The sequence below is a fragment of the Neovison vison genome, chromosome 4, assembly GCF_020171115.1.
Source record: "Neovison vison isolate M4711 chromosome 4, ASM_NN_V1, whole genome shotgun sequence".
In the NCBI taxonomy this organism is placed as follows: Eukaryota; Metazoa; Chordata; class Mammalia; order Carnivora; family Mustelidae; genus Neogale; species Neogale vison.
In genome coordinates, this window is record NC_058094.1 from 6,846,188 (window position 1) to 6,871,936 (window position 25,749).

At 47.7% G+C, this 25,749-nt stretch overlaps 1 protein-coding gene across 3 annotated transcripts in view; it reads right to left on the bottom strand.

Annotated features, from left to right (window-relative positions):
• Window positions 1–6,957: 6,957 nt before the first annotated feature.
• Window positions 6,958–25,749, bottom strand: part of KHDRBS3 (KH RNA binding domain containing, signal transduction associated 3) — a 185,986-nt gene continuing 167,194 nt past the window's right edge. For 2 of the 3 annotated variants that reach the window (XM_044244903.1, XM_044244905.1), the window contains exons 8-11: window positions 17,970–18,028; window positions 14,792–15,917; window positions 14,287–14,345; window positions 7,290–7,554 (exon numbers count right to left, since the gene is read on the bottom strand). In XM_044244903.1, the coding sequence (XP_044100838.1) occupies window positions 15,826–15,917; window positions 17,970–18,028 (151 nt within the window). In that variant the 3' untranslated portion in view covers window positions 7,290–7,554; window positions 14,287–14,345; window positions 14,792–15,825. Of the gene's footprint in view, window positions 7,555–14,286; window positions 14,346–14,791; window positions 15,918–17,969; window positions 18,029–25,749 lie in introns of all 3 variants that reach the window. The other variant, XM_044244904.1, reaches the window with a different exon arrangement.

Sequence of the window (25,749 nt, forward strand, 5' to 3'; positions counted from 1 at the left end):
AATGTCCTCGAAAGGGCCCCGGAGAAGGGGGCACAGCTCGGGTAGCGCTCGCGACCCCCACCTCTGACGTTCTCCCAGCTCTTCACTGCAGGGCTGTTCTTGGAGGCAGAGGGAGCGCGCCCGGGCCCCTGCAGGGGCTGCCCCCCACCCCCACCAGCTGTTCTGTCCAGCGTCCAGTCTACAAAGCAGGTCAAAGAGAGCGCGGCTATCTAGAAACAGAAAGCCGCTACGAGCAGACAAGTGTCTGTGCTTGTCCTGGGGGAGCTGGGACAGCTTTTGTTTTCCTTCTCTGTCCCCTTTCCGCTTCCCTGCCCTGCCCCCCTCCTTCTGGTCCCACCCTCCCACGGGCTGGGGACCTGCGTCTGCTGAACCCAGGTTTCGCTTTGATTCCCGCACCCTGCCCAGTGAGGCTGGGCCATCACTCCAGTTTGTCAGCTGATGAAGCTGCATCTCAGAGGGTATGGGACTGTCCCCAAACCAGGAAGCCAGGAGGTGGTAGGACCGAGAGGGGAGGTGGGTGGATCTCAGGGGGAGCGTCCTCACGCGGCTCCCACCACATCATGCCCACCGGGGCACCATGCGTGGAGACAAATGCCATGTGCCCTGGCTTCTTGAAGAGATGCGGGGAAGGGTGGAGTCCCTTTCCCAGGGAGCCGGTCCCAGGTTGGTGTGGCCCTAGGTTGCTCCCAAGCTGAGCTCAGAGCTCTGAGCAACCCCCTCCCCCAAAGTCGGTTTGACACAGCTGGTTTCACAGGCACTGGCCCTCCTCCCCCTCCGGCGGCCGTGGCCTTGGCCCTTACAGGGAGGACAGCCGTGCACATGTGTACCATGGGCCCAGCACAGGCCCTGTGGGATCTGAAGTACGCGGAGTCCTCCCTCCACAGCTCGCCCTCCTCCCAGCCTCTTCCATTCCTTCTCGGGCCCTGAGGACCTACTCCTGGAAACCGACAAGGACAGTGGCTGGTCTCTGACTCTACATTCTGGCTGCTGCCCTTTCAGGGGTCCAGGCTGTGTGGGGATCTGTGGTGCAACCTCACCGTGACGAGCCTCTCTGTTCTGGATTCCAGCGCCCCTCCCAGCCCAGTGTGCTATCAGCTCCTGCCGGGGGCCTGGCTGGAGCCCTTCAGTAGTGAATCGGGAGGCCAGCTCTCTGGGATGGGGATTGTCTCTGATGCCGTCTGGGAACAAAGCCCTATAGAAAGCCACAGGCACTGATCTGCAAAGGGGTCCCTGCCTAGGTCCAGGAGGTCCTGCCTCCACGGAAGCACTGGCCAGGACAGCTATAAAGCAAGTATAGGAATGAGAACCTGCCACTTGACAGAAGGCCCCTGGGTGCCAGAGAGGCTGGATATGGGGGAGGCAGGATGCTCTGCAGCGCCGGCGGGGGTGGGGAGGGAGGGGAGGTCAGATTTGGCTCTTTGGCGGCAGTATCTCTCCTGCCGCTGATCGGGAGCCCCTGTGGCAGGGCACCTCTTTTCTCCGCTGCAGGGGCTGCTGTTGCTAGGTGTCCCTGACAGGTTCTAGGCTTGGGGGCCGTCAGGCAGTCAGTGAGGGGAGGGCAGGCTTTCCCCTGAGGAATGGGGATGGGCACCACTCCCTTCCCAGGCCTGTGCTGCCAGGGACTCAGGACCTGGGCACAAGGAAGGCGTCTGTGTGGTTGAGTGGTTCAAGTCACCATCGGACTGTGGTACAGGCAGGGGACTGAAGCTGACACTCTTTCTGGCTAACTTGACTTCCTCCCCCCTCAGGACAGTGAGCCTGGAAGATGTCTCGCCGCGGGGCCGTGGATGCCAAATGCAAAGAAGGCCGAGGGGTCACCAGCCCCTGCTGCAGCAGGCCGGGTGCGAGCCCACAGGGAAGGGGAACTGGGCCACACCGCGGCTTGTGCGGAGCGGGGGCCGTGTGGAAAGCGGGCTGAGGCTCCGGATCATCCGCTTTCTCATGAAAAGCCAGACGTTTAGGGATCTGTGGGGAGATGGCTGGTAACCGGTGAAGTCAGCTGGAGGACTGTGTGAGCCGAGGAAACGTGCTGGTGGGGCAGGAGCGGAGACACGGGCATCTCATTTAATATTGTTTAATGAAAAGAAAAATTTCTCTGGAGCATCTGCAGTTTGACCTCAATTATTCGGTATTATAGATTTACAGGAAAAGAGGTCTGAGGGAAATAAATATTCTGTAATACAATTGCACCGTTTGGTTTAAGATGGAGACATTGAGTGGTGGACGGAACATCACTTCAGGTAAGCCTGTGTAGTCTTTGCGTTGATTAATGCAACATGTGTTTTTTCACTATGAAAATAGGTTCTGGTGGCCCGTTAGGAGTGTTGGAGCCCTCCCAATTTGGAGAGCTCAGGCCGAGAGGCCTACACCACCTCTCCCTCCTAGCACTTTCTGGATTTAAACCTCGTGTACAGATGCAGACACAAACAGCGCTGTGGCCACAGGGCCCAGACATGTGTGCTTGGACTCCCCTGCTCCAGCTTTGCTGGCCGTGGGCTTCCCATCCTGTGAGGAGTTTGGATCTTGCCTCTGTGATCATCTTCTGGCATTTTGGAAATCATGAATCTCCTGCCGGAAAAGGGAAGCAGATCCAGTTTGTCTGGACTGCTGTGTCTTTGTCTGCACTGTCTGCACTTTGTCTGCACTGTTGTGTTACCGGGATGCCTGCTCTTTGGGACGCTGATTCTCCCTCAGCAGCTGCAGGCTGCCACCCTGGGGCGTGGCGTTGGGAGAAGGAATGAGCACATCCCAGCCTGCTGGTGGGGACAGCCTCCTGCCTTTTGTTCACCAGAAACACTGAGTGAAGCTAGAGATTTGAACTGTTCTCTGGATTCTGGGTTTTACAGAATGTGTGTGTGACCCTCCAGCCACCTTCTCGTCTCTCCTCAGTCCGTGAGTTACCCGAGGGCAAGCATGTCCTCCCTTCCTAATGCTGGGGGACCCAGCCCCACAGCCAGAGAGCAGGTGCTCAGCCCGGGCTGGAAGAGTGAATAAGCCAGTGACACGTTCCTTCGTCCTGCCTGCGGCCCAGCTATCTTCACCAGCACCAAGCTTCTGAGGATCTCTCAAAAACATTCCAGGGTCATCCTCAAGAATGTCCATTTCACAGATGAAAGCACTAAGACTCGGGAACAGTTCTCCCCGCGTCACTCGGCTCGTGGGGTAGGAAGGAAGGCAGAAAACACACGCCTGGCTCTGGAGGGCCAAGCTGGTGAGAGGACATCAGGGGCTACGAGACCTGGCACCCTGCCCAAAACCCAGGTGGTCTGATCTGGAAGAAATGGGCAGAAGAGCTACTCGCTCAGCCTCTTGCTTCCAGTGAGTCTAATGGTTGGAGGCAGGGTCCAGCAAGTGGCTCCAAGATGGGGGTCCCCTGACAGAAGAGAGGCAAGAGGAGAGCTAGGGCTTGGGGTGGGCTATCGATGGCTCTGGAACCATTGCAGTGGGAGATGGAGGATGAGCAGGGAAACGGAGGCCCAAGTCCCCTGGGGGGCCTCAGGGGTTGAGGGGAAGGCTGTGAGCCCGGGCGGGAAGAGTGGCAAAGGCTGAACCCCGCACACCAAGTACAGAGCACGTGGTGGCTGGCAGTGTCGAGGCTGCACCGGCTGGTGGGAGGGAAGGGGCTGCCAACTCCCCAAGGTGGAGGACCCAGACTTCACCTGGCAGGCCTTTCCCTGGGCACCTGCTTGTGTGCAGAGCCTGGGTCATGTGGGGAGGGCGGACCCTCAGGAGGTCCCTGTTCTGGGAGGAGACACAGCGTGATGGCGGAGGGTTTTCATACCTATAGAATCAGGGGGTGACATCTATGTTGAAAGTGCATGTGTGTGAGGGCCTGTGTGCGTGTGCATGTGCGTGTTTGCACGCGTGGAGGTGTGTTTCCACAATAGCTAATGACTAATTTACATCACGTGCTTACAAGGTGCTGGGTCTCCCTCTGACAACCCCCTGGAGGCAGGTGCGGCACTACCCTCCCCATTTTGTAGGTAAGGACGTAAGGCACAGAGACGGAAGGTGACCTGCCAGGTGCGGTGGGGGGTGGTTTCCAGCACTGCCCCCCGCCCCCCAGGATCCCTGCCTCCTGGCGTTTGCCCCCAGCTGTGCAGTCACCTCACACTGGAGTGGGGCTGCCGTTTGCCAGTAGCTGCTGGGGAGGTGACACTGTTATATCTGGGATTCGGGTATGAAGGCCTGTGGCTCTGTCTCGTGTGTTCTCTCTCGTGGATTCTCCTTCTTGGACCACTTGCTCTGGGGAAGCCAGCTGCCATGCTGTGGGGACACGGAGGCAGCGGTGCAGAGACCCGTGGGGACCCCTGGCCAACAGCCCGGGAGCGGCTCCGTGAGATATCCCTGCGGCCACAGTGGACTCTTTGCCATCCCATGAGAAACTCCAAGCCAGAATGTGACCCAGACTCCTGACCCTCAGAAAACACAGGACATTGTAAATGTTTGCTCTTGTAAACCTCTGAAGTCTGGGATAGCTCGTTCAGCAGGAATTGATAACCGAGGCAGCAGGTGTCCACTCTGGTTAGCACCGGACTCTGACGCGCGGTGCTGTGCTCTTGCCAGAAGCCCCAACAAGGACTGCTTTGGAGGAAGGGCATCTTGGGTCAAGGGCAGAGCAATGGAAAAGCGCCATGTGGGGCAGGCTGCGTGGGAAGGGCCCACGCGTACGTTCCAGTGTGTGGACAGGCCGCTGAGTGGGACCCAGGCCATCGGGACAGAGGTCAGAGCTGGACGTTCAGCGAAGGGTCTGCAAGGAATGAAACCCCGGAGGTCACTGCTGAGCAGGGCCACGGAGGAGGGGCTGTCCGCTTCCCACAGAAGCACCTTTTTCTCAGAGCTTCCGGTGGGTCAGTGGTACAGCGCCTGGCCCAGGTCGCCCTGCAGAAGACCCTCAGACCGCGCGGCAGCAAGCATAACGTGGACAGCTCCGTGGAGGGACCACTTTAAAAAGCTAGCTTCGGGATCGAATACAAATGTGTTGAAAAACCCATTAGCTGTTATTTTTAAGACCATGAGAAGTCACTGGGATCCTTTACAGTCAAAGGCTGGAATGGTTCTTTCAGGCTGCCACGCCTGGAAGGCTGCTGGGAGCAGCAGAGAAGACGCGGAGGAGGGAGCTCAGCTGTCTGAGATCCACCGAAGGGAAACGACAAGTCGTCAAGTCGCCTTTCACAGCTACAGGTTCCCTCTGCTCACTGGCGCTCCTGTGCTCAGCGACCCACGCTCAGGCTTTCCCCAGCCCCGAGGTGTGGTCTGTGGGGACGCCCAAGGTGCCCTGGCCGGGTCGGGCCCTGGGCCGAGTAGGGAAAACAGTCCCCTGAGAGGAAGTCTGTCCCGTGGGCCGGAGCCCCCAGAGCAAGGGGACCTGCACCCTTGGAGCCCCTGCTGGCCCCCCACTTCCCACCCTGCTCCCGGGGCGCCCTGTGCTGCTGGGGCCCAGCCTCCCCTGCGGATCCCTCCCCTGCATCCCTCCCCCGGCGCCTCCCACCTCCCTCATCTCAACTGCACCCTCTCCAGCAACTTTTCTCAAATCTGCTCCCCGCTCTCACTCTGCGAAGACAACCAGGGTCACAAAGGCCTCTGTGTGTCCCCACCGCCAATCCGTAACATATCCCTGCTCCTCCTGCATTTTCCCATCGCAGGGAGGGGATTTGTTTCCTCAGTGGCCCTACGCCAGATTCTCTGCGCCGTCCAGTGCCACTGCCCTGTGCTCCACATCAGCCCATGGACAGGCTTAAGGGCTCTACTTCCCAGGCATGTCGAGCTTGGCAGGTCCCCAACTTTTGCAGGGCTGCCCGCGGGGCCAGGCTAGCATTTCCTCTTCCCTTCACTGCCGTGGCCTCTGAGGGGGCGCCTCCAACTGGCCGCACGACAGCCTGTTCTCAAGGAGGCAGCCAAAGTGACTTAGAACACAACACCCTCCCTGCTCCTCAAGCCTCCAAGCCTGTCCCCACCTCAGCCCCTTTGCACTTGCTCGCGTCTTGGTGTGGCTTACACGCTTCCTTTTCTAGGTGCTGCTAACCTGCTGCCTTGTCAGTCGAACCCCCGCCTCCCAGACGGCGCACTCCTGTTCCTCAACAGCACCAGCACCACCCGGCCCTCTCCGGGCTTGCGGCCGATGGCCTGCCCCCTCCTGGTGGACCGTGAGCTCCCCGAGGACAGGCTCTCTCATCTGTCTCTGTCCGCTCTAGCTGGTAGGGCAGTGCCCAGCACGGAAGAGATTCTTGACAAGTAGGGGTTTCGTGAGCGAAGTGAGGGAGGAGTGGGAGTGAGGAGAAGGGGACAGACAGGAGAGGAGCTGGGGACTTCGGGTCCCTGGGACTGTTGGTAGGTCTATGACTAGTGTCCCTGACTCTGTAGGTGGAAAGGCTGCAACCAGTGAGCTCAATTTTTTTTTTCCCCCATTTGTAACAATCTGGCTTATGGTTTGAAGTTCCTGGTTGTTCAGTTAATTTCAAACAAAGGGTCCCTGGAGCTGTCACTGTGCACCGCCCTCCCAACCCAGCACTGAGGGGCGCTCACAGCCTCAGGGGCGGGGCGCCCACCTGCTGCCCCTGTGGCCTGTGCTGCACTCTCTCCGACCCGGGGCTGTCCGTCCTCGAGCTTCTGAGATGCACATCTGCGTATGTGACCAGTGCAAAGGCATGATGGCCGAGTGGAGACTGTTTTTTGGACGCATCATGAGAGGATAAGGAAAAGTAAGCTTCTTAGAAGTTACTCGGCGGTTAACACAGTGCTCCCAACGTGGCACACTGTCGAAGTGAATGCCTTAGAGGAAATGTGTCTTTGAGGTAGGAGAGTGACAATTTAACAATGCGCAAGACTGTTCCTGAAATTCCAAGACTAGGAAACATGTTGTGTGAGCTTCCAGCAGAAGGAATAAAGCATCCTCCTGGGGCATACGGAATTAAAGTCACAATGCAACAGTAAATGAAGAAAGGAGAACGAACAGAATAATACTGTCCACAGGGATTATGACCTTTATGTTCCTTAACAAATTACAGAGAGGCATGAAAATCAGCTTTCTTTTCTGGCTGTACCACTCTGCTTCCTGCAAAAGCCTTTATATTAACCTTTTACGTGACAGGATACTTTTGGAAGAACACGTCCGTATTTATTAGTCCATCACTGAGACACACAAATCATTTTCAAATTTGGATTACGTATATAATCTGGACTTCTCTCAGTGAGTTTCCAGGCATGGATGGTTCTCAAGTGTGCAAAATTTAGAGCTTGTTGAAGTAACAAGACTTTGTTTTTCTAGGTTTATAGTAAAGTGCAGGAGATTGAAATGGGCAGCTTTTATTAAGTAACACACAAATCATTTGTTTGTTGTTGTTAGGAGACCACAAAACAAGATCGATTTTCTTTCCTTTTTTTTAAACAGGCTTTCCAAATTAAAAAAGCATATCATTTTATAAAACATTTCACAGGACATAAAATTGTGAAAAAAATTCAGATGATTTTTATGCTCCCAAGTGAATTCATTTACTGACTAGGCACGTTGGTGAGTCGACGAATTCTAAGCAGTCCATAATTCGAGGAAAGCCCCTGAAAGAGAGGAAAATGAAATACATTTGTATACATCAAGAAGCTAATAATTATTTATGCTCTGTTGGGGAAGGCAGGATTTAGGCAGAGGAAGGAGGCAAGTAGAAACTTAACAGAAATAAGGATATTTATGGAAAACGAGGCAAAATAAGAATTACAGAAATTTAAGAACATAAAATATTTGTGTTCAGTAAGGCAGACGCATAGTAAATTAGTATGAGGAGGATCAAAATACTCTCCATTACAAGGTTTTTGGGTGTGATTCCAGAACGGCCCTTGTTTGACATGGAACCTCTAATACCATAATGTAAAACGGGTCCCTAGGGGTACACACTGGACAGTCCTTGACATCCTGTCCTCTGAGATGAGACCCAACGTTCAGATGTATTTACAAGTTTTTATTAATTAACACCAAGGAATATATTTTAATGTGCTACACAGAACATAACTGTTGTTTCAAAAACCCAATGGGCATCAGGAAGGAAGAAGAATGAACCCAATCAGCATGGAGAAGTGGCCATCACATTGCTTGTTCCTCATGGTTCTGGTCACACACACCTGGCCCTGGGGGGACCTATCAGCACCATACTATTCGTGGTGCCCCATGACCTGGCCCTTCCCAGCTCCCCGGCACTGCCCCGTTCCTCTCCCAGCTCAGGCACCTGCTCAGGTCCCCCCACATGGCGCAGCTTCCTGCCCTGGTCAGTGCCTGCCTCGCTCACCTACACCAGCCTGTCAATGCCTGCCCATCTCTGTGAAACCTTTTCCTGCCCCTCCGCCCAGGGTTTGCCCCCTTGACCCCCAGCTGCACCACCTCCCCCTTCACTTAGCCTCTGATCGCTGCACATGACCTGAGACAGGAAGCCACGTCTCGGGAGCCATGTGGTGCCACCTGCGTGTGCTTTGGGGAGGGGGGGGGAGGTGGGGGCTGGGACCCATCGATGCCACCTGAACTGATACTGTAAAAGGTAAACATCGAATATAGTAAATCTATTAATTGGGGTTTAGTTTAGTTCATCGATGGGTCCTTCCAGAAAAGCCTGATGACTGTTTCAGGGCACACAATGTGACAGATGCATTCCTGATCCTGAGGGACTCTGGCTGGAAGCTCCAAATTAGGTGTTTGCCAATTGAGTGCCAGCAGCCAGTACTCTCAGAGTGAACAGAAAAAAAGGTTCTTGGCAAAAGAAGAGAGGGAAGATCTCAAAGCATGGGCAGGATCTGGGGAACAAGAGCACAGGAAAAGCTGGGTGGCAACACTGCAAAGTAGCACCCCGGGCCCCCCGAAGCAAAGCCACTCAGGCTTGGGAGTTGGGGGCTGTACTGAAGGGGTCTGGTGTCCCCACATGCCTCACTCATCCACACCCAGACCTGACCACACCGTGCCAGCCGCCATGCTGGGTGCCCACTTGGGAGTGGGGCACAGGTGCTAACCGCTGACAGTGAGGAATGCATGCAGTATGTAGGGTTCAAGTTTCCTCAGGAAAGCAATACAGTAAGTCATAAAAAATGGAAAGGTTCAATGACCCTACTTCAGAAATTTGTTCTTAAGTTGTATACAAATGTGTGCAATCACAGAGATGGAGGGCTAGGCTTTCTAGCACTCGCACTGATGAGTGTAAAATGCTGGAGGTGAACTTCATGTCCATCAATACTTGTTTAAATTATAAACCACATAACTATTATTCAGTCAATAAATAGAAAAAGGTAGCTCTAGAGTACAGAATGATAGAAAATGAACTTTAAGATATCCTCTAAAATGAAAAAAAGGGGGTAGTAAACAGTGTACTGTTTGGTATGCAAAAAGCTAATAGTTAGAAAAGAAACATGTGCTTTGCTCATGCACAGACTATCTCTGGAAAAATATACCAAAACCAATGCCAACAGCTTCTTGGGGGCTTGGGGGTTTCATCATATACCCCTAAAATTTTTGGATTTTGTACCAAGCACATGTATTACCTATTAAATAAAGGACATATTTTGGCTTTCCAGCTTCCCATTTCCTTCCACTAAAAAAGTCAGTAGTTGCAGAAGTAACTATCTTATTTCCACTAAGAAACCAAACTAATATTGCAAAGTGCTCAGGGCTGGCATTTTAAGAATTACAAGGTTGGTGGCTCATTCACTCCCTTCCTCTTGTGTTCCACACCGAACACCTCATCAGCCCCCACTGTGTGCCAGGCATGATGCTGGCATCTGGGTGGACCAGTCAAGAAAGACATGATTCAACATTCAGAGAGCCTCGTCTTGTAGTTGGTGAGAAAGACCCATCAATGAGCGGAGCAGAGACGGAGCCCGGGGACAATGCCTCCAGCTCCAGCCCAGCTCACTTCACACAGCGTCTGCCCATTTCTTCTCTCTCCCCTTTTCTGGCCCTGTCAGGTATGAGGCCGCAAACACAGACACATGAGCAGGGCCCAGGTCTTCCCAGCAGTGGTGGTCAAATGAGACTTTTGGGAATCTCTGTCTACACCTGAATGACCACATTAAGAACCTGCCAAATTCTCTCCAAGTTCAAGGATGATTCTAACTCCACCTGGTAAGGCCAAGGACGTCCCAGTCCACTCTCCTCTACTGTGGAGACCCTGAGCCACTTTGTTCATTTCACTCACTCGCATATTCAGCTGCTTGTACACGGATCCTTTGCCGGGCAGAAGCATGGGGCATACACTAGAGGTTTCTACGCTGGTGCGTGTGGGTGGAGAGGAGCATGAACGATCCCTTGAGGGACAGTTGTTGCAGAATTCAGGCAACTCCAAGAGTTCTCAGCAGGGATTCGACACTAGGCCTGAGGTGGAGACAGTGTGCCAAGGAAGGCTTTTGGGACAAGGGGAAGCTTCCAGGCTCACTTTGAAGCTGGACAGACCTCAATGACTCACTGGGCCAAGAGCTGGCTGAGAGGGGTAAGGAAACGTGATTTCAGGCAGTGGACAACCCAGACAAGAAAGCACCAAGAGGGATGTCTAGCAGCAAGGCTGGTGCAGCCGCGGGGCTGGAACACAATCACGCTGGGCTTTGGGTTCAAAGCCAAGAGCCTGAGCTCTACCCTGCATGCCAGTGTGTGTGTGTGGAGGGGTGGGGGGTAGGGCGGGCAGCGAGGGGGGCTCATCATACTAAGGTCTGAAACAATTTTGGTGCTAGGTGCCAATCACTGAAATCGAATCCCACTGAGAATCAACCTCAGTTGGATGGGATTTTCCATTAGATAAGAGGAGGATGCAATTTAGATCTGAAAATATTCTACCGCCTTTCTGAAAGATGGACACAGAATCAAGACAAAGTAGATTTCATGATTTTCAATATAATCATAGGGTTTTTTCCCCCCCTTTCTATCTGTACAAGACACTGAATATCATTGCAAATAGATCTTATTTGCATAGAAAATAAAAAACTTTATTATTTATATTCATTATCTAACCCCATAAAGTGGCTTCTATTTTGGCTAATTAGACTTTTCATTACATCTTTATATTTTTCTCCAAATTATTGGTTTTAGACTCTGGGATCTATTTCTCTGTACACAATGACCAGAAGCACTGTCTAATTTTGAGTTAAACCAATGGAGCTAGACCTTCTGAAATATAATCCTGTGGACATGAGTAAGGTCTTTGTTTTTGTTGGGGTTTTTTTTTTTTTGGTCTCTGCTAACTATTCCTAAGCACCCCTAATGCTGTCTGCTAGTAATCCTATCCATCCAGTGACAATGTCCCTCTCTCATATTCACTGACTTGCTGAACACTTACTCAAAAGGTTAGAGCCCTATTTTTTAAGACACTCTGTGTCTGGATATCAGATCAATAGCCAGTGCAAACAGAGGTTGGTACAAAGTTCCCGTTGAAGCAGAGACTGACAAGGCCCTCTCTCTGCCTAGGGGGAGGGAGCGGGGCAAGCTGAGAGGGGCAAGGTGAGGAGGATGTTACAATGGAAAATGGGGTCACTGTGTCTAAACTTCTTAGAGGGACATGTGCGACCCTTCATTATGTGCTCCCTGCTGCCCTGACAGCACATCTGTTGCTTTCTCTGATTACCTAATATAGCTGCCAGCTCCCAGATAATCGTACTTTCTTATCATTGCGTGCATTTACATTAAACTACAAACAAGCAAATACCTACATCAGTGTTGCACGCGTTTCTAATCCTTCCACAGTAATACCGAGGTAGCTGGCATTCCTGTGCCATTTTATGGGGGGACACTGCCGTCTCTACTGTAGTTCCGAGAGGTCAGGTAATCAAGCAAGGTCATCAAGCTGGTAAACGACAGAGCTGGGATACAAATGCTTCCCAGAATACCCTCCCTCTGTGCTGCAGTTATCTCCTGCTGGCACTTACGCCCCTGCTGGCACCTGGCAGACAGGTCTCTCTTCCACGTGCCTGCACCTGTGCTACGAACTCCTTCCTTGCCCATCTCCCCAGCAGGCTGTTGCGTCTTCAAGGACAGGGCTATGTCATTGGCACTGAACTTCCAGGATCTGTAGCACAACGTATCTGCATGGACACTGATATTGATTCAAGCCGACGTCCTGATCAGAAGATGATTCAGAACCTAAATACCATCAAAGAACTTCTCCTGAAGGAATCTGGTGGGAGGGTGGAAGAGACAGGGAAGGGACTACGTGACAGCAGCTGTGTGCTCATGATGCTGAGGGCTCTGGGAGTTACAGGAAACACGTCGACTAGCCCCTGCGCTCAAAGAGATGATGGGGGAGTCAGTGCTAGTCCAGAGCTCAGCCAACAAGAGACTCTGGATTAAAGTTTAAAACTGGCTCTACCAGTTGCTGGGTGTGAGTTTTTTACCTAAATGATTTCATGTTTTGAAGCTGAAGAGTCTTCCTCTGTAAAATGGAGGCCACACTTACCTTCCTATAGTTGTGAGGATTCAGTGAAATCATTTACTGAGAGTGACAAGCTTATGCTTGGTCGTAATGGCAACGTGTGACCAACCTACGTCACTAAAATGAGTATAAACTCAGCATGCTACTTCAGAGAGGGCACTGGGCCAAGTCCCGGGCACGATTTCTGTGGGTGAAGGAACAGGGGTGAGCACGCTTCCTTTCCATCCTGAATTACTGCAGTCTGAGGAAGGCCCACGTCTTAAAGATCTTTACGTTCCTGGTGCCGCTTCTATGTCTAGTACAGAACTCAAGCTCAGTACACACTGTAAAATGAGGAGAGAAACTAATCCCAGGAGGGTAGACGAAGGGGGAAAAGATCTGGGAACGGTGCAACGTGCTCTGAGGGGTGGGGAAGACCGTGTCTACAGCAGAGTCTTCATGTGGAAACTGGAAGCAATAAGGCTCGGCAGACTATGTGCTAACAATGGGAAGCCCCTGGAAGCCAAGCAGGAGGATTCTTGTCCGAAAGTATTTCTGCTGCTTCCTGACCTTTCTGGCTCACAATCCCTTTTTATAGTCCAATGGGGCTATGGGTTCTCTATAAAATGAAAATAAACATAACACTGAACACTAATTCCTATGAATTAGCTCTGAAGACCATCTGGGGGTTTACCCTCTAGGGACCTATTTATAATCTCTCAGTTAAGAAACCTACATTATTATTCAATATGCTAATCCCCCCTCCAAAATTACTTACTAAGGAGGAAAGAGTGAAAAATTCCAATATTAAAACCACATATTGAAAAAATGCATGATGTGTCACATTCTCTTTCTATGCAAGAAAAGTCCCCCTGCCCCACCCCCCAAATACCCCTCAAACACCCCTATTCTCTTCCCAATAGTTAAGGTAATTATTTCAGGTGAATTTTACTATTGGAGGGGAAAAAGGCTCAGCTATTTCCCATACACATTAAATACAGGCATTCAACTTGACAATTAAACTTCACATTTACTGTAATACTTTTTAGGTTACAAAACACTCACAATATTAGCTCAAAACACTAACAGTATTAGCTCACTCAATTCTTAGTAAGAACTACATGCATTAAGCATCATTCCCCTTATGCTGATATCCAAAGGCACACAGTCAGGGGCAGAGCTCAAATACAACTACTTTTAAAAAGCGAGACATTCTGTGATGTCAGGGCCTAAGTAGTGTTTCTGATGGTTTAGGAAAAAAAAAAAAAAAAAAAAACCAAGACAAAAAACAAGAATACCCTGAAACCAAACTAATGATACATTTTCTTTACAGATCCCTAACTTTAAAAAAAAAAAAAAAAGAAATAATTTTATAAAACAACTGTTATGTTACTTGTCTTATACAAGTAATAACTTGTTTTGCAAAATTCAAAAAGGACAGAAAAGTACACACACAAAGTCATACTTTCACAAGCCTAAGATAATTATTATCAAAAATCTGGTGCATACCAGTATAATTTTTTACCTACAAATATATAGCAAGTACACACAGTTTTTAAAAAGAAATAAAATTGAGGTCATATTATACGTTAGGCTTGATAAACTGCTTTTTTGCCTTAATAGTTTGGACATTTTTTCATGTTACTGACTGGGCTTCGATTTCTTATTGAAGAAAGCAACCCAAGTATCAGCTGCTGTGACAACTTACGCCTCTGCCCTCCGTGGCACCAGCAAGGCTGGCTGGGTCTGACTTGTTTATATTCAGGGAGCTTCTGCTCTGACTGGAGGAGTTAATTTGCCGTAATCACCAGTGCTGGTAATAGGAACCAGCGTGGGATAGTTTCCATGGGACTTTAGATAAGCATGAAATTGTCTTCATCTTCCGTAACACATCACAGTAATTGGAACAAAAGGCACTCACCTTTGTTTGCTCCTTGGGCACAACCAGTTCCTCTGACTTCCCAAGGTGGCTGACATTTCCTAACAAAAGAAAAGACCTTTTTACTCAAAGAGAAGGAAATCTCTTAAGAAACAAAAATTAAACATTTTACATCATCTACAATTAAAAACAAAACAAAAACAAAAACAAAAAAAAAAAACTTAAGCCAAATGATTAAAGAATAACTTTATTAAATATTTGTCAGTTTTAAGAAGTGCCCTCAATTACTAACCAAAGAATGTATTACAAACAACTAGTTATGAGGTTTTACATTTGTTTAATAGGGAATAATTGGCCCCAATTAAACTGACTGAACTAAGGCTTTTTAGATTACTAAAACAAATTAAACTTTTTAAAATGAGAATTTAGGTGATCTTAAAACCTCTCTAAAATGGATAATGAAACTTGCTAAGTTGTAATCTCCCTGGTTTTATTAGTTATATTAAGATAAATTAAGTGAGATTAAAATCTTATTTGATTTATTTACCTTTGACAATGAAGACCGTTTAAGGGTTACACATCCTCAGCCTTGGCGAGTGCGACCTCAATTAGTCAAGTCAGATTGTCTTTAAAAGCTTTGTGCTTATTGCTTCCAGCATGGAGCGAGGTGTTCATTAAGGTACCAAAATTCTCATAAAAAATCCAAAGTTGCACTAGTGAAAAAACGCTCAACAAGATGAAAACTGATCACATCTTTTTCAGAAAATCAGTAGTTATTTTAAAACCAGTTTTTAAACAAGATTTGGTTTTGCGTCGTTTTAATGTGCTATTCACGCAGCTTAACACCATGCGGACTCTTTAACCAGCATTTAAATCTATGGTGAGTATAGAAAGGTACATTTAATTTTATACCATTTTTTAAGTCAGTTGTACAATGTTTAGTGTGACCCTTTTATGACAAGCGTTGTTAAATGAACTCTTTCCCTGTTTACAACTATTTATGAAGGCCTTTTTAAATAAGAGAAACATGAAATTGTTAGCTCACACACACGGAATTTCTTTCAAAAGTTTATTTAGTATCAAGCAAGAGGAGACTTTGCTCAACACTACAGAACATTTCAAGACTTGAGTTACAAAAGAATACCACATTATTTGCACTTGTAATTGGCTTCCCTTTTTACGCATGTTGGCAAGAGAAAAAAACTAGCATATGGCTGAAAGATAAAATAACTAATTGCTATGGAAACCTTTAAAATGAAAGGTGAGGCTTATGTTAAAAGGATGGATTAACATATTTAGTAAACCTAGTTTTTTGTTTAACACTAGTTAATCAAAGTTATTTTTTTCCTTTTGATGACCTATTTTTTTTCATATACAGACTGGAAATAACAAAATTTTACATGTCTTTTTTTTTTTTTTCTGCCCAGGTTGATGTTTCCACAAAGTAGTTTTAAACTTCCATCCATTCAGGTTTTAAGCATTTTGATTTATTTAAAAAGGGATTGTTCATAGAAAAACATTACTTTGAACAGTACACAGGACTGGTGGAGACTGGCTATTTCACAACACCAGACAGTACAATCAGTATCTGCCGTAGGGCTGGTCTCTGTAGACGCCCTTTGCGGTCCTCGCTGCAGGTGCCTTGTGTCTCGAGTTAGTCCAGTCCTCTTGCCCTAAAATCAGTAAGATACCGAATCACAATTAGATCGTTGCCATGGATCCCACTGGCTTCATTTTTCAGAATCTACCTTAAACCTGAACCAGTGGTAGACGTCATATTGAGGACAGATAGCCCTGAGGTACTAGGGGTAAAAAACAAAAACAAAAACAAGGGTAATTACTTAGAGAAAAATTACAAACACAATAGAAAATGGTCGCCCCACTAACAATACTTATCAGTATGGGGAAAAAAAATGATTTTTGTATCTTTTTTTTTTCCCAATTTATTTATTTTCAGAAAAACAGTATTCATTATTTTTTCACCACACCCAGTGCTCCATGCAATCCGTGCCCTCTATAATACCCACCACCTGGTGCCCCAACCTCCCACCCCCCCCCGCCACTTCAAACCCCTCAGATTGTTTTCCAGAGTCCATAGTCTCTCGTGTATCTTAAATGGCAACCGACTTTGCAAGAACTTTCCTTTTGGTCACTCATTTTTAACAAAAGCTCACACACTCAAACAGCAAACTGAACTGCCTTTTGCTAAATGTTAAGACATTTATGAATGGGAAAGAGAATGGGAAGAGGATCACTCAGACTTCTTTTGACAGCAAAAACAAAGACAACACAAAGATTTGTGCAGGCACGAGCAGACAAACGCGATGAGCACTGTGGGGGTGGGCAGGGTGGGAGGGAGTCCCGGGTCCTGCTGCGGACTGAGTGAATGGAAGTCGTGTTCAGGGGAAATGTAGCCTCAACAATACTTTCCGAGTATGAAATAAACTTGGAAGACAGAATGTCAAATCTCACTCATCATAATACTAAATCCATACGAGACAAGTGTACAAATAACAAAAGGCATTCCATCATCTCGATCTCGTGAAATTAAACACCTGTTCCATTGCAGGGCTCTCAACGAGTCATCTGCAAGTCTCTGACTGCAAACAGTTAACATCTCTGCAGCAACATACAGCAATTTAAAAGCCACTGAGACCAATTTGAAAAGGCTGTGAAGAAAAATACTTAAAATGACCTCTTCTTTTGATACCTCTTCTTTTGATACAAGCATGCAATCAACGTCATTCCCTCAAGCTAACTTGCATCCATTTAAGTAGACAGCATTCAGCAAACCAAGGTATTTCTCTTAAGTGTTTGTTACAAATTTAAAAAAAAAAAAAATCCAAGGTGAGGTCATCACGGCTTGGGGCAGGTGATATAACAAAATGCACTTCAAAAGGAGCACCGGAAAATGGTTTTTCAGTTATGTTCAGAGAAATGTCAGAACATCCATTAACCAGAATCCTGATTCACTTGCACTGGGTACTGGAGGCATTTATCAGAGCTTTGCCACTGATTGAAGCTTCCTGTTCTCTGATCTCTTTGCCCTCCGGCAAAGGAGCTTCTTACTATCATTATGTTGCTGCCGCCAATTCTTTTAATTAAACCTGTCCTCCTTCTGCATAGAGACTTTGGACCTGGATTCCCCAGTATCTCTACCAGCTTTCACTGAATTAAGTGGGGTTTAGCTGTCTCCCCATAAGCCGGAGAGAGCCTTACGGCCCCCCACACCTGGCTCAGTGCTTTTGTAACCTTTATGGAGTGACTCCCACTGTAACATTTTTCGAGGGTTTGGGATCAGAGATGAATTAAAATATGAAGATGGGGGTAGGACAATCCTTTGGGAGCTGCAGTCTCCAGGACTTCATTTTCCTTCACTGTCAAGAAGCAAAGACACTTCAAAAAGTCCCAAGCTATCAAGTGTCTGCAGTCTGGCAAACGACTCTATAAATGAGAAAATCAGCACATGGCAATCAACCCAAACAGAAAATCTAAGTTGAGAATGTGAATGTAGGCAATTTTCTTTGAGTTTTTAGTCCTCTTTAAATATTAAATTTAAATCTTAAAGGAGCTGAAAATAGCTAGATATGCACAGATGAACTGAAAGGGAAGCTGCTGTTTCAGTCAAAATGTCTTTATAGATTTCTCCTCAGTTCCGGTCTTGAAGATGTTTCTGGGGCCACTCTGCCCGCTCTGTTTCTGGTTCGTGTGGGCCAGTTACTCACCGTAGGAATCGTAGGTCTCTTCACTGAGTCCATGTCCATAATCATAGTAATCAGCACCACTGTATTGAACAAAAGACGCCAAAAAAAAAAAAAAAAAAAAAAAAAAAGGGTGAAAACCGGATAAAATAACTTGGCCGTAAGCTTAAATCATATTCAGTGAAGTATTCTAAAACTTAAAGATAACCAATCAAGGGCAGGGCTACACACTGAAAGAATTCGCACTGAGATAGCAGAGATCTAGCACGGAAAGTTTAGAGCTCAGGAATATCAAAGATTTCCAGCTGTAATACCTGATAAATGTGCCAGGCACTTTAGCGACAGGCTTTGGCCAATGAGCACCACGTGAGTGTCTCTGTGCATAAGGGATACACAGCCTGTGTATCCTGGAAAGGCAGGGTCCGCACACACGACGGGTGTGCCACGGACAGCGCAGTGCTCCGGGCCGGGCCCCATGGCCCTGGAGAGGACGGAGAACCACAGGTCCAGCAGAAAGAAGGCAAGGACGTTCCTTCCTCTTTAACTCCTGCCTACCAGAAAACCCAACGCTGTGCAATCTGTGGGCTTCACAGCGCTTTATAACCGGGGCTGAGGTCTAATGTTCTGTTTTGCCAGCACTGTGGCATTATTGTCAGGAAGTCGGTGTGATGACTGTGTTGCGAAGGACAGCAGGGTGACTCCGTGCCCTCTGGTCATGGCCCCCTTGTAATGTCCATGAGGATGGAGGCGAAGCATCTTTGCACAGCACAGGCACATCTGTGTTCTAACGTACGGCATCCTTGAGATATGGGGCGGAGTGGGGGGCAGAGGGAGCCTGTTATCAGGGCCATTCTGCAGATAATACGAAATAGGCTACAAATACACAATTTTTTACAGGAACAAACCTATGAAAAATCTAGATTATTAAGCCATGGCAGATATAAGTAGTTTATGATGCTATTCTGGGTATCCGGCGAGGAGCTTCCACTTACCCTCTCAGGCTTTGCGCTTTCCCACTCTACTTAATTTTGTAGGGAAACAATCGTCCTGAATTTGTTATCTTGGACTGTCATGGAAATAAACATTCTCATTATTCCAACCTCATGCAATCAAGTAAGAAGTTCTAATCAAAATGGAAAATGATCCAGCTCAGCTACTTAACACCTTAGGAAACTGCACGATGAATAATAAAGTCTGCGGAGTGAGCGTTGCTGAGAGCCGGCGGCCGGGGTCCCACGGAGTCCCCACAGCAGCCCCCGAGGTGCGTGGGGCTGTCGTACCCATTTTAGAGATGAGGATGCTGCTGCAGATCGGAAAGTCAGGATGCCAGCCAGAATCTCAGAGAACAGACAAGTGACACACTCGTCAATCAAACCCACACCTGGCTCTTTTCCCACAAGTCCTGTCAGGTAAGCGGCACCAGAGACTCAGCCGCTCTGATGGCTGCAGCACAGCAGAGCGATCCTAGGATGACGCGGTAAGCAAGGGAACAGCTTCTCTTTTGCCTTGAGCACACGCAGACGGCTCTTCACCTCTGCTCCTCCTTCTGCCAGAGATGTTCTTCTTTGTTCTCCTTCCAATCTACGTGCTGCTCAGTCTGCAGTCCACATGCTACCTCCTTGGAAAACCTTCCCAGTTTCCCAGGGGCTGGCTCCCCGAGACGGCACACTTTCCTTGTCCCCCCCCGCCCGCCCCCCCGCACCACGCCCGGCCCCAGGACCTCCCTCTAGATGGACAGAGGAGGCGTGCCTCACCAGCGGCTGCATCACACGGCTTCCCGGAGAAAGTAATGTTAGAGCAGTTCTGAGCCACCCGCCAGGAGGCTGAAGCTGAGGAAGGGGTGCAGAAAAGGGATGGACAGGGAGACAGTGGCAGGGGCCTTCCAGGCAGAGCAAACTGCACACGTAAGGAACAGATGCACGAAAAGCCTGAACAATCCGAGTGTCTACAAGTACCTCCACCGCACGGAGTTAATAAGCACTGATAAAACGCCGGGGCTAGACTATTCCTCGGTATAAAATGCTTCCTCCACGTGCAAAATATAGGTCAGATCTTGTTATCCTAGTTTAATCACATCCTCACTAGGTAATTAAGCACAGTGCAACATACCGGTTATGAACGGAGCTCGCCGGAACAGGACACAAGCTCTCTGGAATGTGCCATGTTAAGAAGCTCCACGGCTTTTTAAATGTTGCCCAGGAAGAGAACAGTCACTCCCACAGCTGACCTTTTATACCACGTGGTAACGTGCAGCTTTTCTGAGGAGGGGCACGTGGTTGCAGAGTTTTATAAAAAGGTCTTCAGGCTGAGAGCTGACCTCCTAGAGGACGTGGGAGGAAGCCCGGGAGAGGGAGGGCGGGCATGCTGCTCAGTGAGACCCCTTCACTGACCACGTCTCCATGTGCATGACTGCACTCAGTCTTCCTAAAATCGCTGTCCTTGAAGACGGAGCAGCAGAGGCTCCGTGAGGCTGGGCCACCTGCCCGGAGTCACACAGCTCAGAAGGGACAGCGCCCACACCACGTGCTGAAGACTACACCAGTTGCGGACTGTGCTCACTGTGGGGCCACCTTGCACTGGTGGGGGTTGGGGGGACTTCCCTGTCCACTCTCACCTGCTCTATCGCTCTTCCAGAATGTCTGACTTGCCCCCTCTGGGGCATCCAGGATCCCTCCTCATGCTCGGAAATAGAAGGATTTACACAGAACTCATTGCCCTGTGATCATGGTGAATTATCACTGCCTTCTCTGTCTGGTCTCAAATTCCCTCTCTCCCTTTCAGTAGCCCTCACTTTCTCTCGAGGCAACAGATTTATCTATGGTGAGAAGCAAATGGGAGGAAATAGCTAAAAAAGGATCAACGAAACATTTATATTAAAAAACAAAAATCCAACAACAACAAGCAATATAAGAAGTAATATTGCTTTCCTACCTCTTAAGGTTTTATAGCTTTAAATACGAGAATTACCTTTAAAGTAGAGTATTTTCTTTTTTTCTTCCCATCTTGAGTTCAGAAATTCAGAAACTAACCCCCTGTTGAAATGTCAGTGTCAAATACTGGTCAAGACACTGGAATCTGAACTGGGGCCCCCACCTGCCGGGCTCCGTGGGAGATCCGTCCTTCCTGCTGCCTTCGTGCTCCGTCCGTCAAACCACAGGCCTGTTCTAGAAGCTACGCAGACCCTGGGCAGCTCTGACATTCTCGATGGCTCACGCACAGCATTTGGCCACAAAGCAGTCAAAATAACTTCTCATTTTGTTGCAAATAAATTGGCTAATGTTTCATAGAAACTCAGCACTAAATTAAATGAACCTCAGTCCTCTTTCCAAAGGTCAGAAGTTACAGCATAATGGCTCCTTAGACAAATAAAACCCTGATGTTCTTGAGAATTGTATCTGTTGCACAAAGTGAGTTACATCTTCCCAGGCCCAAGAGAATATCCTTTACAGAGGTCCCCTCTGTGCACCTCGACGTTGTAAATGGCAGGCACTGAAGCTCACCAACAGAGAGGTCGAACAGTGGCTTTTTCACCCATCCAAGTCTTGATTAAACGGACTGAACAGTAATGCACATCAGTTTAGACTGGACATTGGTCTGTGAAGTGCCCTAACACTGTTCAGTATAGAAAAGTCCGGGGCGAAGAACGTTTCCAGTGAACAGGAGGATCAGAGGGAGCACAGTTTGCTGCTCCGGCAATGGTCTGGTGATAAGACCATCGCGGTTCTGACAAGTGAAAACTTTAAACTGACATTTTCTATCATTTCACCCAGTTTCCGATTATTTATTGCAAGACTGTCACTGAACCAGGAAGCTGGGAGCAGCTGAGCCCATTCTCAGAGCTGTCAGTTCCACTGAATTGCTTTGCCAGCCCTTCAGCACGTGCCCCTCAAATGTCTACTAACCAAAGATGTGTCCTATTTCCCAAGGATAAACTCAACACCCAACATATGACAAAAGGTAAAAGACATGAAGAATCTCTTCACTTATGCATACGACATTATAATATAACATTGATAATAGACTGGAAAACACATTAGGCCAAGTAGGCCTCAACTCCATCACAAGGGATCCATGAAGCTGGTCCCTGAATGGATCAAGAGCGGGCTGCTCATGCTGGTACTAAGGCCATGTCTGCCCAGGGCCTTTTATTCCCCCACATTCTATCCCATAACAGTGGCCGAAGGAAGTATGAGGATGCAGCCTAACTCCTGGCTTTCCTGGAGGTTCTTGGTTCCGTCAACCAGCGTCAAGAAACAGACAACAGAGGGGTCAGGGAGCAAACTGCAGCCCTGGGACCAAGCCCACCACTCTCTAGACCTTCCACTCTCCATTGACAGGGGTCTAAGAGGAGAACAGAAACTCTGAGACCCTTATCACCTTGTCCCTGTGGGATCAAGAAGGCAATCCCGACATTTATCTGTCTCTTGCCCTTTCAACCTCTTCAAGACTCTCCACCAATTTCTACTTTAAAGTCACTGAAGCCAATCACATGAGACCCCTTCCTTGTATTTACGTCAGCTCAGCAAGCCCTAGACCACTAGGATGCTCTTACCCACAGGCCTCAAAGTCCTGCCCACCTGCTGCTGTCTGTCCTCAGCTCCTACCCAGCTCTGCAATCCTTTCTCTGTGCCCCCTGGAATTCATGGCCCACCACTGGCAAAACTTCCTATATAGTCAGTTTCCAGTGCACTCAGGGCAAAGAAAGTTGTGTAGTCATTCTTTTCACCAGCCACTCCCTTTGCCTAGAATACTCTGACCTCTAGATATGTGTGGCTAACTTCATCTTTCTAAGACTTTGCTCAAATGAGGCCGTCTCAACAAGGTCCACTCATTATAACTGCAACCCTCTGCTCCGGCAACCCTCAGCCACAGGACTCTGCTCCATTGTCTTCTACAGCATATGTCGTTTTCTATCACGGTACATACTCATTTCTTATACGTACTATTTCCTCTCAGCAGAATGAGAATATATGCTCTTCAGGGAGGGACTTGGGGCTGTCTTATTCGATGACATACCTCAAGCTCCTTTAGAATAATACCTAGTACAAGGTAGACACACAGTAAAATTTATTAAAATCACCCAGGCAGTGCAAGAAAGACAAAGTGTTATTAGTGAATAAAGGTGAACGACACACTACTCCTCTCGCCTCACTTCTAAAGGTACAAAATAAAAGGACTTAAAGGATTTAATATTTTGGGGATGTTGAAGAGACTTGGCAAATATGGTGTGATCATTACTCTCCAGAAGCTAACGAAGATGAACAAGTACATTTCCACAGAAGAGGGTACAGGTGTGTCTGAGCACAGAAGGGTGGCCAAAATACCTTGGGATCAGAGTCTCATTACACTGGGAGGTGAGAGGAAGGTAGGAAGGTGACACGGACTGGCTGAGGGACTGAAAGAGGAGGGAAGAGGCAATAGATGAGTCAGGGTCAGGCTACAAAGAAATTTATGAACTCTCAAAAAAGGGGGAATTGCTCCACTAGTAGTGGTCAGCTGGTATACACAGGGGCACAGAAAGTGTGCACCCATGTGTATTTTTTCTCATTTAACCTCATGACAAATTGATGGAAGTAGATATTATTCTATCGCTTTATATATAATAAAATTTGAAGCTCTGAAAGTTACCTTCCAAGGACAATCATGAACACATAAGGCCCAAAGCTGTTAAGCCAGGTCTGTCTGGCGCTGTAGCCGATGTTTATCCGTGAGGAGCTGCCCTCTCCTCTTCTATAATGCTAGAAAGTTTGAAGTTAATCCTTTCAACAGGAAAGCGAGGGCAGTCTGCTTATCCCTGGCCCTAATTCTTTCCTCATCTCATGTTACATTCACAGCTCTCTGCACACTCAGTATGCCCTTCAATGTAAATAATAACTTGTGTCTTCAACTTCTCAATTTTTTCTTTTATGAAATTCTCTCTTTCCCTTACTCTTAGTTTTTTTTTTCCGTCCTGGTAATGCCAGTTAGGTTACTTATGAAGTTTTGGGTTCTATCTTCCATCCATTTTTTCTATCCTACTTGGTGACTCTTTATCCTTTGGTGATACTCAATGGCCTTCTGTTGACTTTAAATCCCAGGCTCCCTAACTGGTTTGGCATTTGTGGCTTTCTATGTCCTCTGACCCATATGAAGATTTAACTACTTACTTTAAAATTCCTTCTACTCTTTGAACTCTGTTCTGTCCAAGTATTAGTTTTCCAGTTTGCTGAGTGTTGTTTTTTTTTTTTTTTTTTAATGCTCAGGACTCGCTGGATGTTTTTAATTTGAGATTTTCAGTTTGTTTGTCTAGGGATGTTACCTCTTATTATTATTATTTTTAAATACTGAACAGGGCTTCTTTTTATTAATATATAATGTATTATTAGCCCCAGGGGTACAGGTCTGTGAATCGCCAGGTTTGCACACTTCACAGCACTCACCATAGCACATACCCTCCCCAATATCTATAACCCAGTCACCCTCTCCCTACCCTCCTCCCCCTGGCTACCCTCAGTTTGTTTTATGAGATTTAGAGTCTCTTATGGTTTGTCTCCCTCCCAATCCCATCTTATTTCATTTATTCTTTTCTTACCCCCAACCCCCGCACGTTGCATCTCCACTTCCTCCTATCAGGGAGATCATATGATAGTTGTCTTTCTCCGATTGACTTATTTCGCTAAGCATAATACCCTCTAGTCCCATCCATGTCTTCACAAATGGCAAGATTTCATTTCTTTTGATGGCTGCACATGTTACCTCTTATTTAAAATAGCTTTCTTCTGGTGGTTGCGGAAAGGGAACAGAGTGTACTACTGGGTGGGGGTGGGATACATAAGTAATTTGTCTCCCGTACCTGGGGCTCCTGGTTGCCCTACCGGGTGGCACAGTCAGCTTTGGCTTTGCATGGCCACAACAGTCATCTGGGAAGAAACACTACCGCTTGGCACTGCTGAGCGCCTCTCAGTAGCCAGACTAGCCTGGCTACTCCAAATGCAGCTCTCCAGTCAATTCTCTTGGTGCCCCATGTTGACAGCCACGTGTGGGGTTGCATCTGCCCAAACCCCCCACCACAGCAGCACATTTCTCTGCCACGGCTGGGCTTTGTTTCATTTTGCTTTCTCATAGATTGCCTTCCATTTGCTTTCCCTCCCTCAGGAATCTTTCAAAACTTTTTCCTGTCACTTCCTGGATTCTGAAAGGGGAGGACGGGTGGATCAGGTAAGTGTTCTTAGCCCATCCTCCTGACTCAATCTTCCTGTCTCTTTTTAAATTCTTTTTTAGTTTTATAATGCATTACAGATTATCCCTTAATCCTCAAAGCCCCTGTCTGAAGCAGACATTTTTAATTTTACAGGTGAGAAAAATGAGGTCAGAAGATGGGAACCTGTCTAATTCGTAACTGTCTTCTGTAGAGATCAGAGGAAGACTGATATCAATACTAGGACTGAATCCTGTCCATGTCTCAATCAAGAGTCTAAGATAAGGATATCTTGTTGCGATGGTTTTGGCAATTTTGGGGGGTGGGGAGGTGAATCTGGAATTTATCCCAGAATTGATCTTTAGTGGATCTCTTCCAAAATTAAATTAGTAAATTCTGCACTGTTGAAATTTAACATAAAAGGGTTGGTGTTTTTCTGGATTGTCTTGGCTCATTCCTTTGAGAAAAAATTTTATCTATAATCCTTTGACAAAAATTAATATTTGAGCAGGCATTTAGTGAAAATTCATTATCTGACAGGAAAAACTACAGGAAGGGGCATACATGGCCCAGGTAACAGTTCCAGTCTGGCGGCCCCCAGGCCAGTGCTTCCATTCTTCTTGGAGC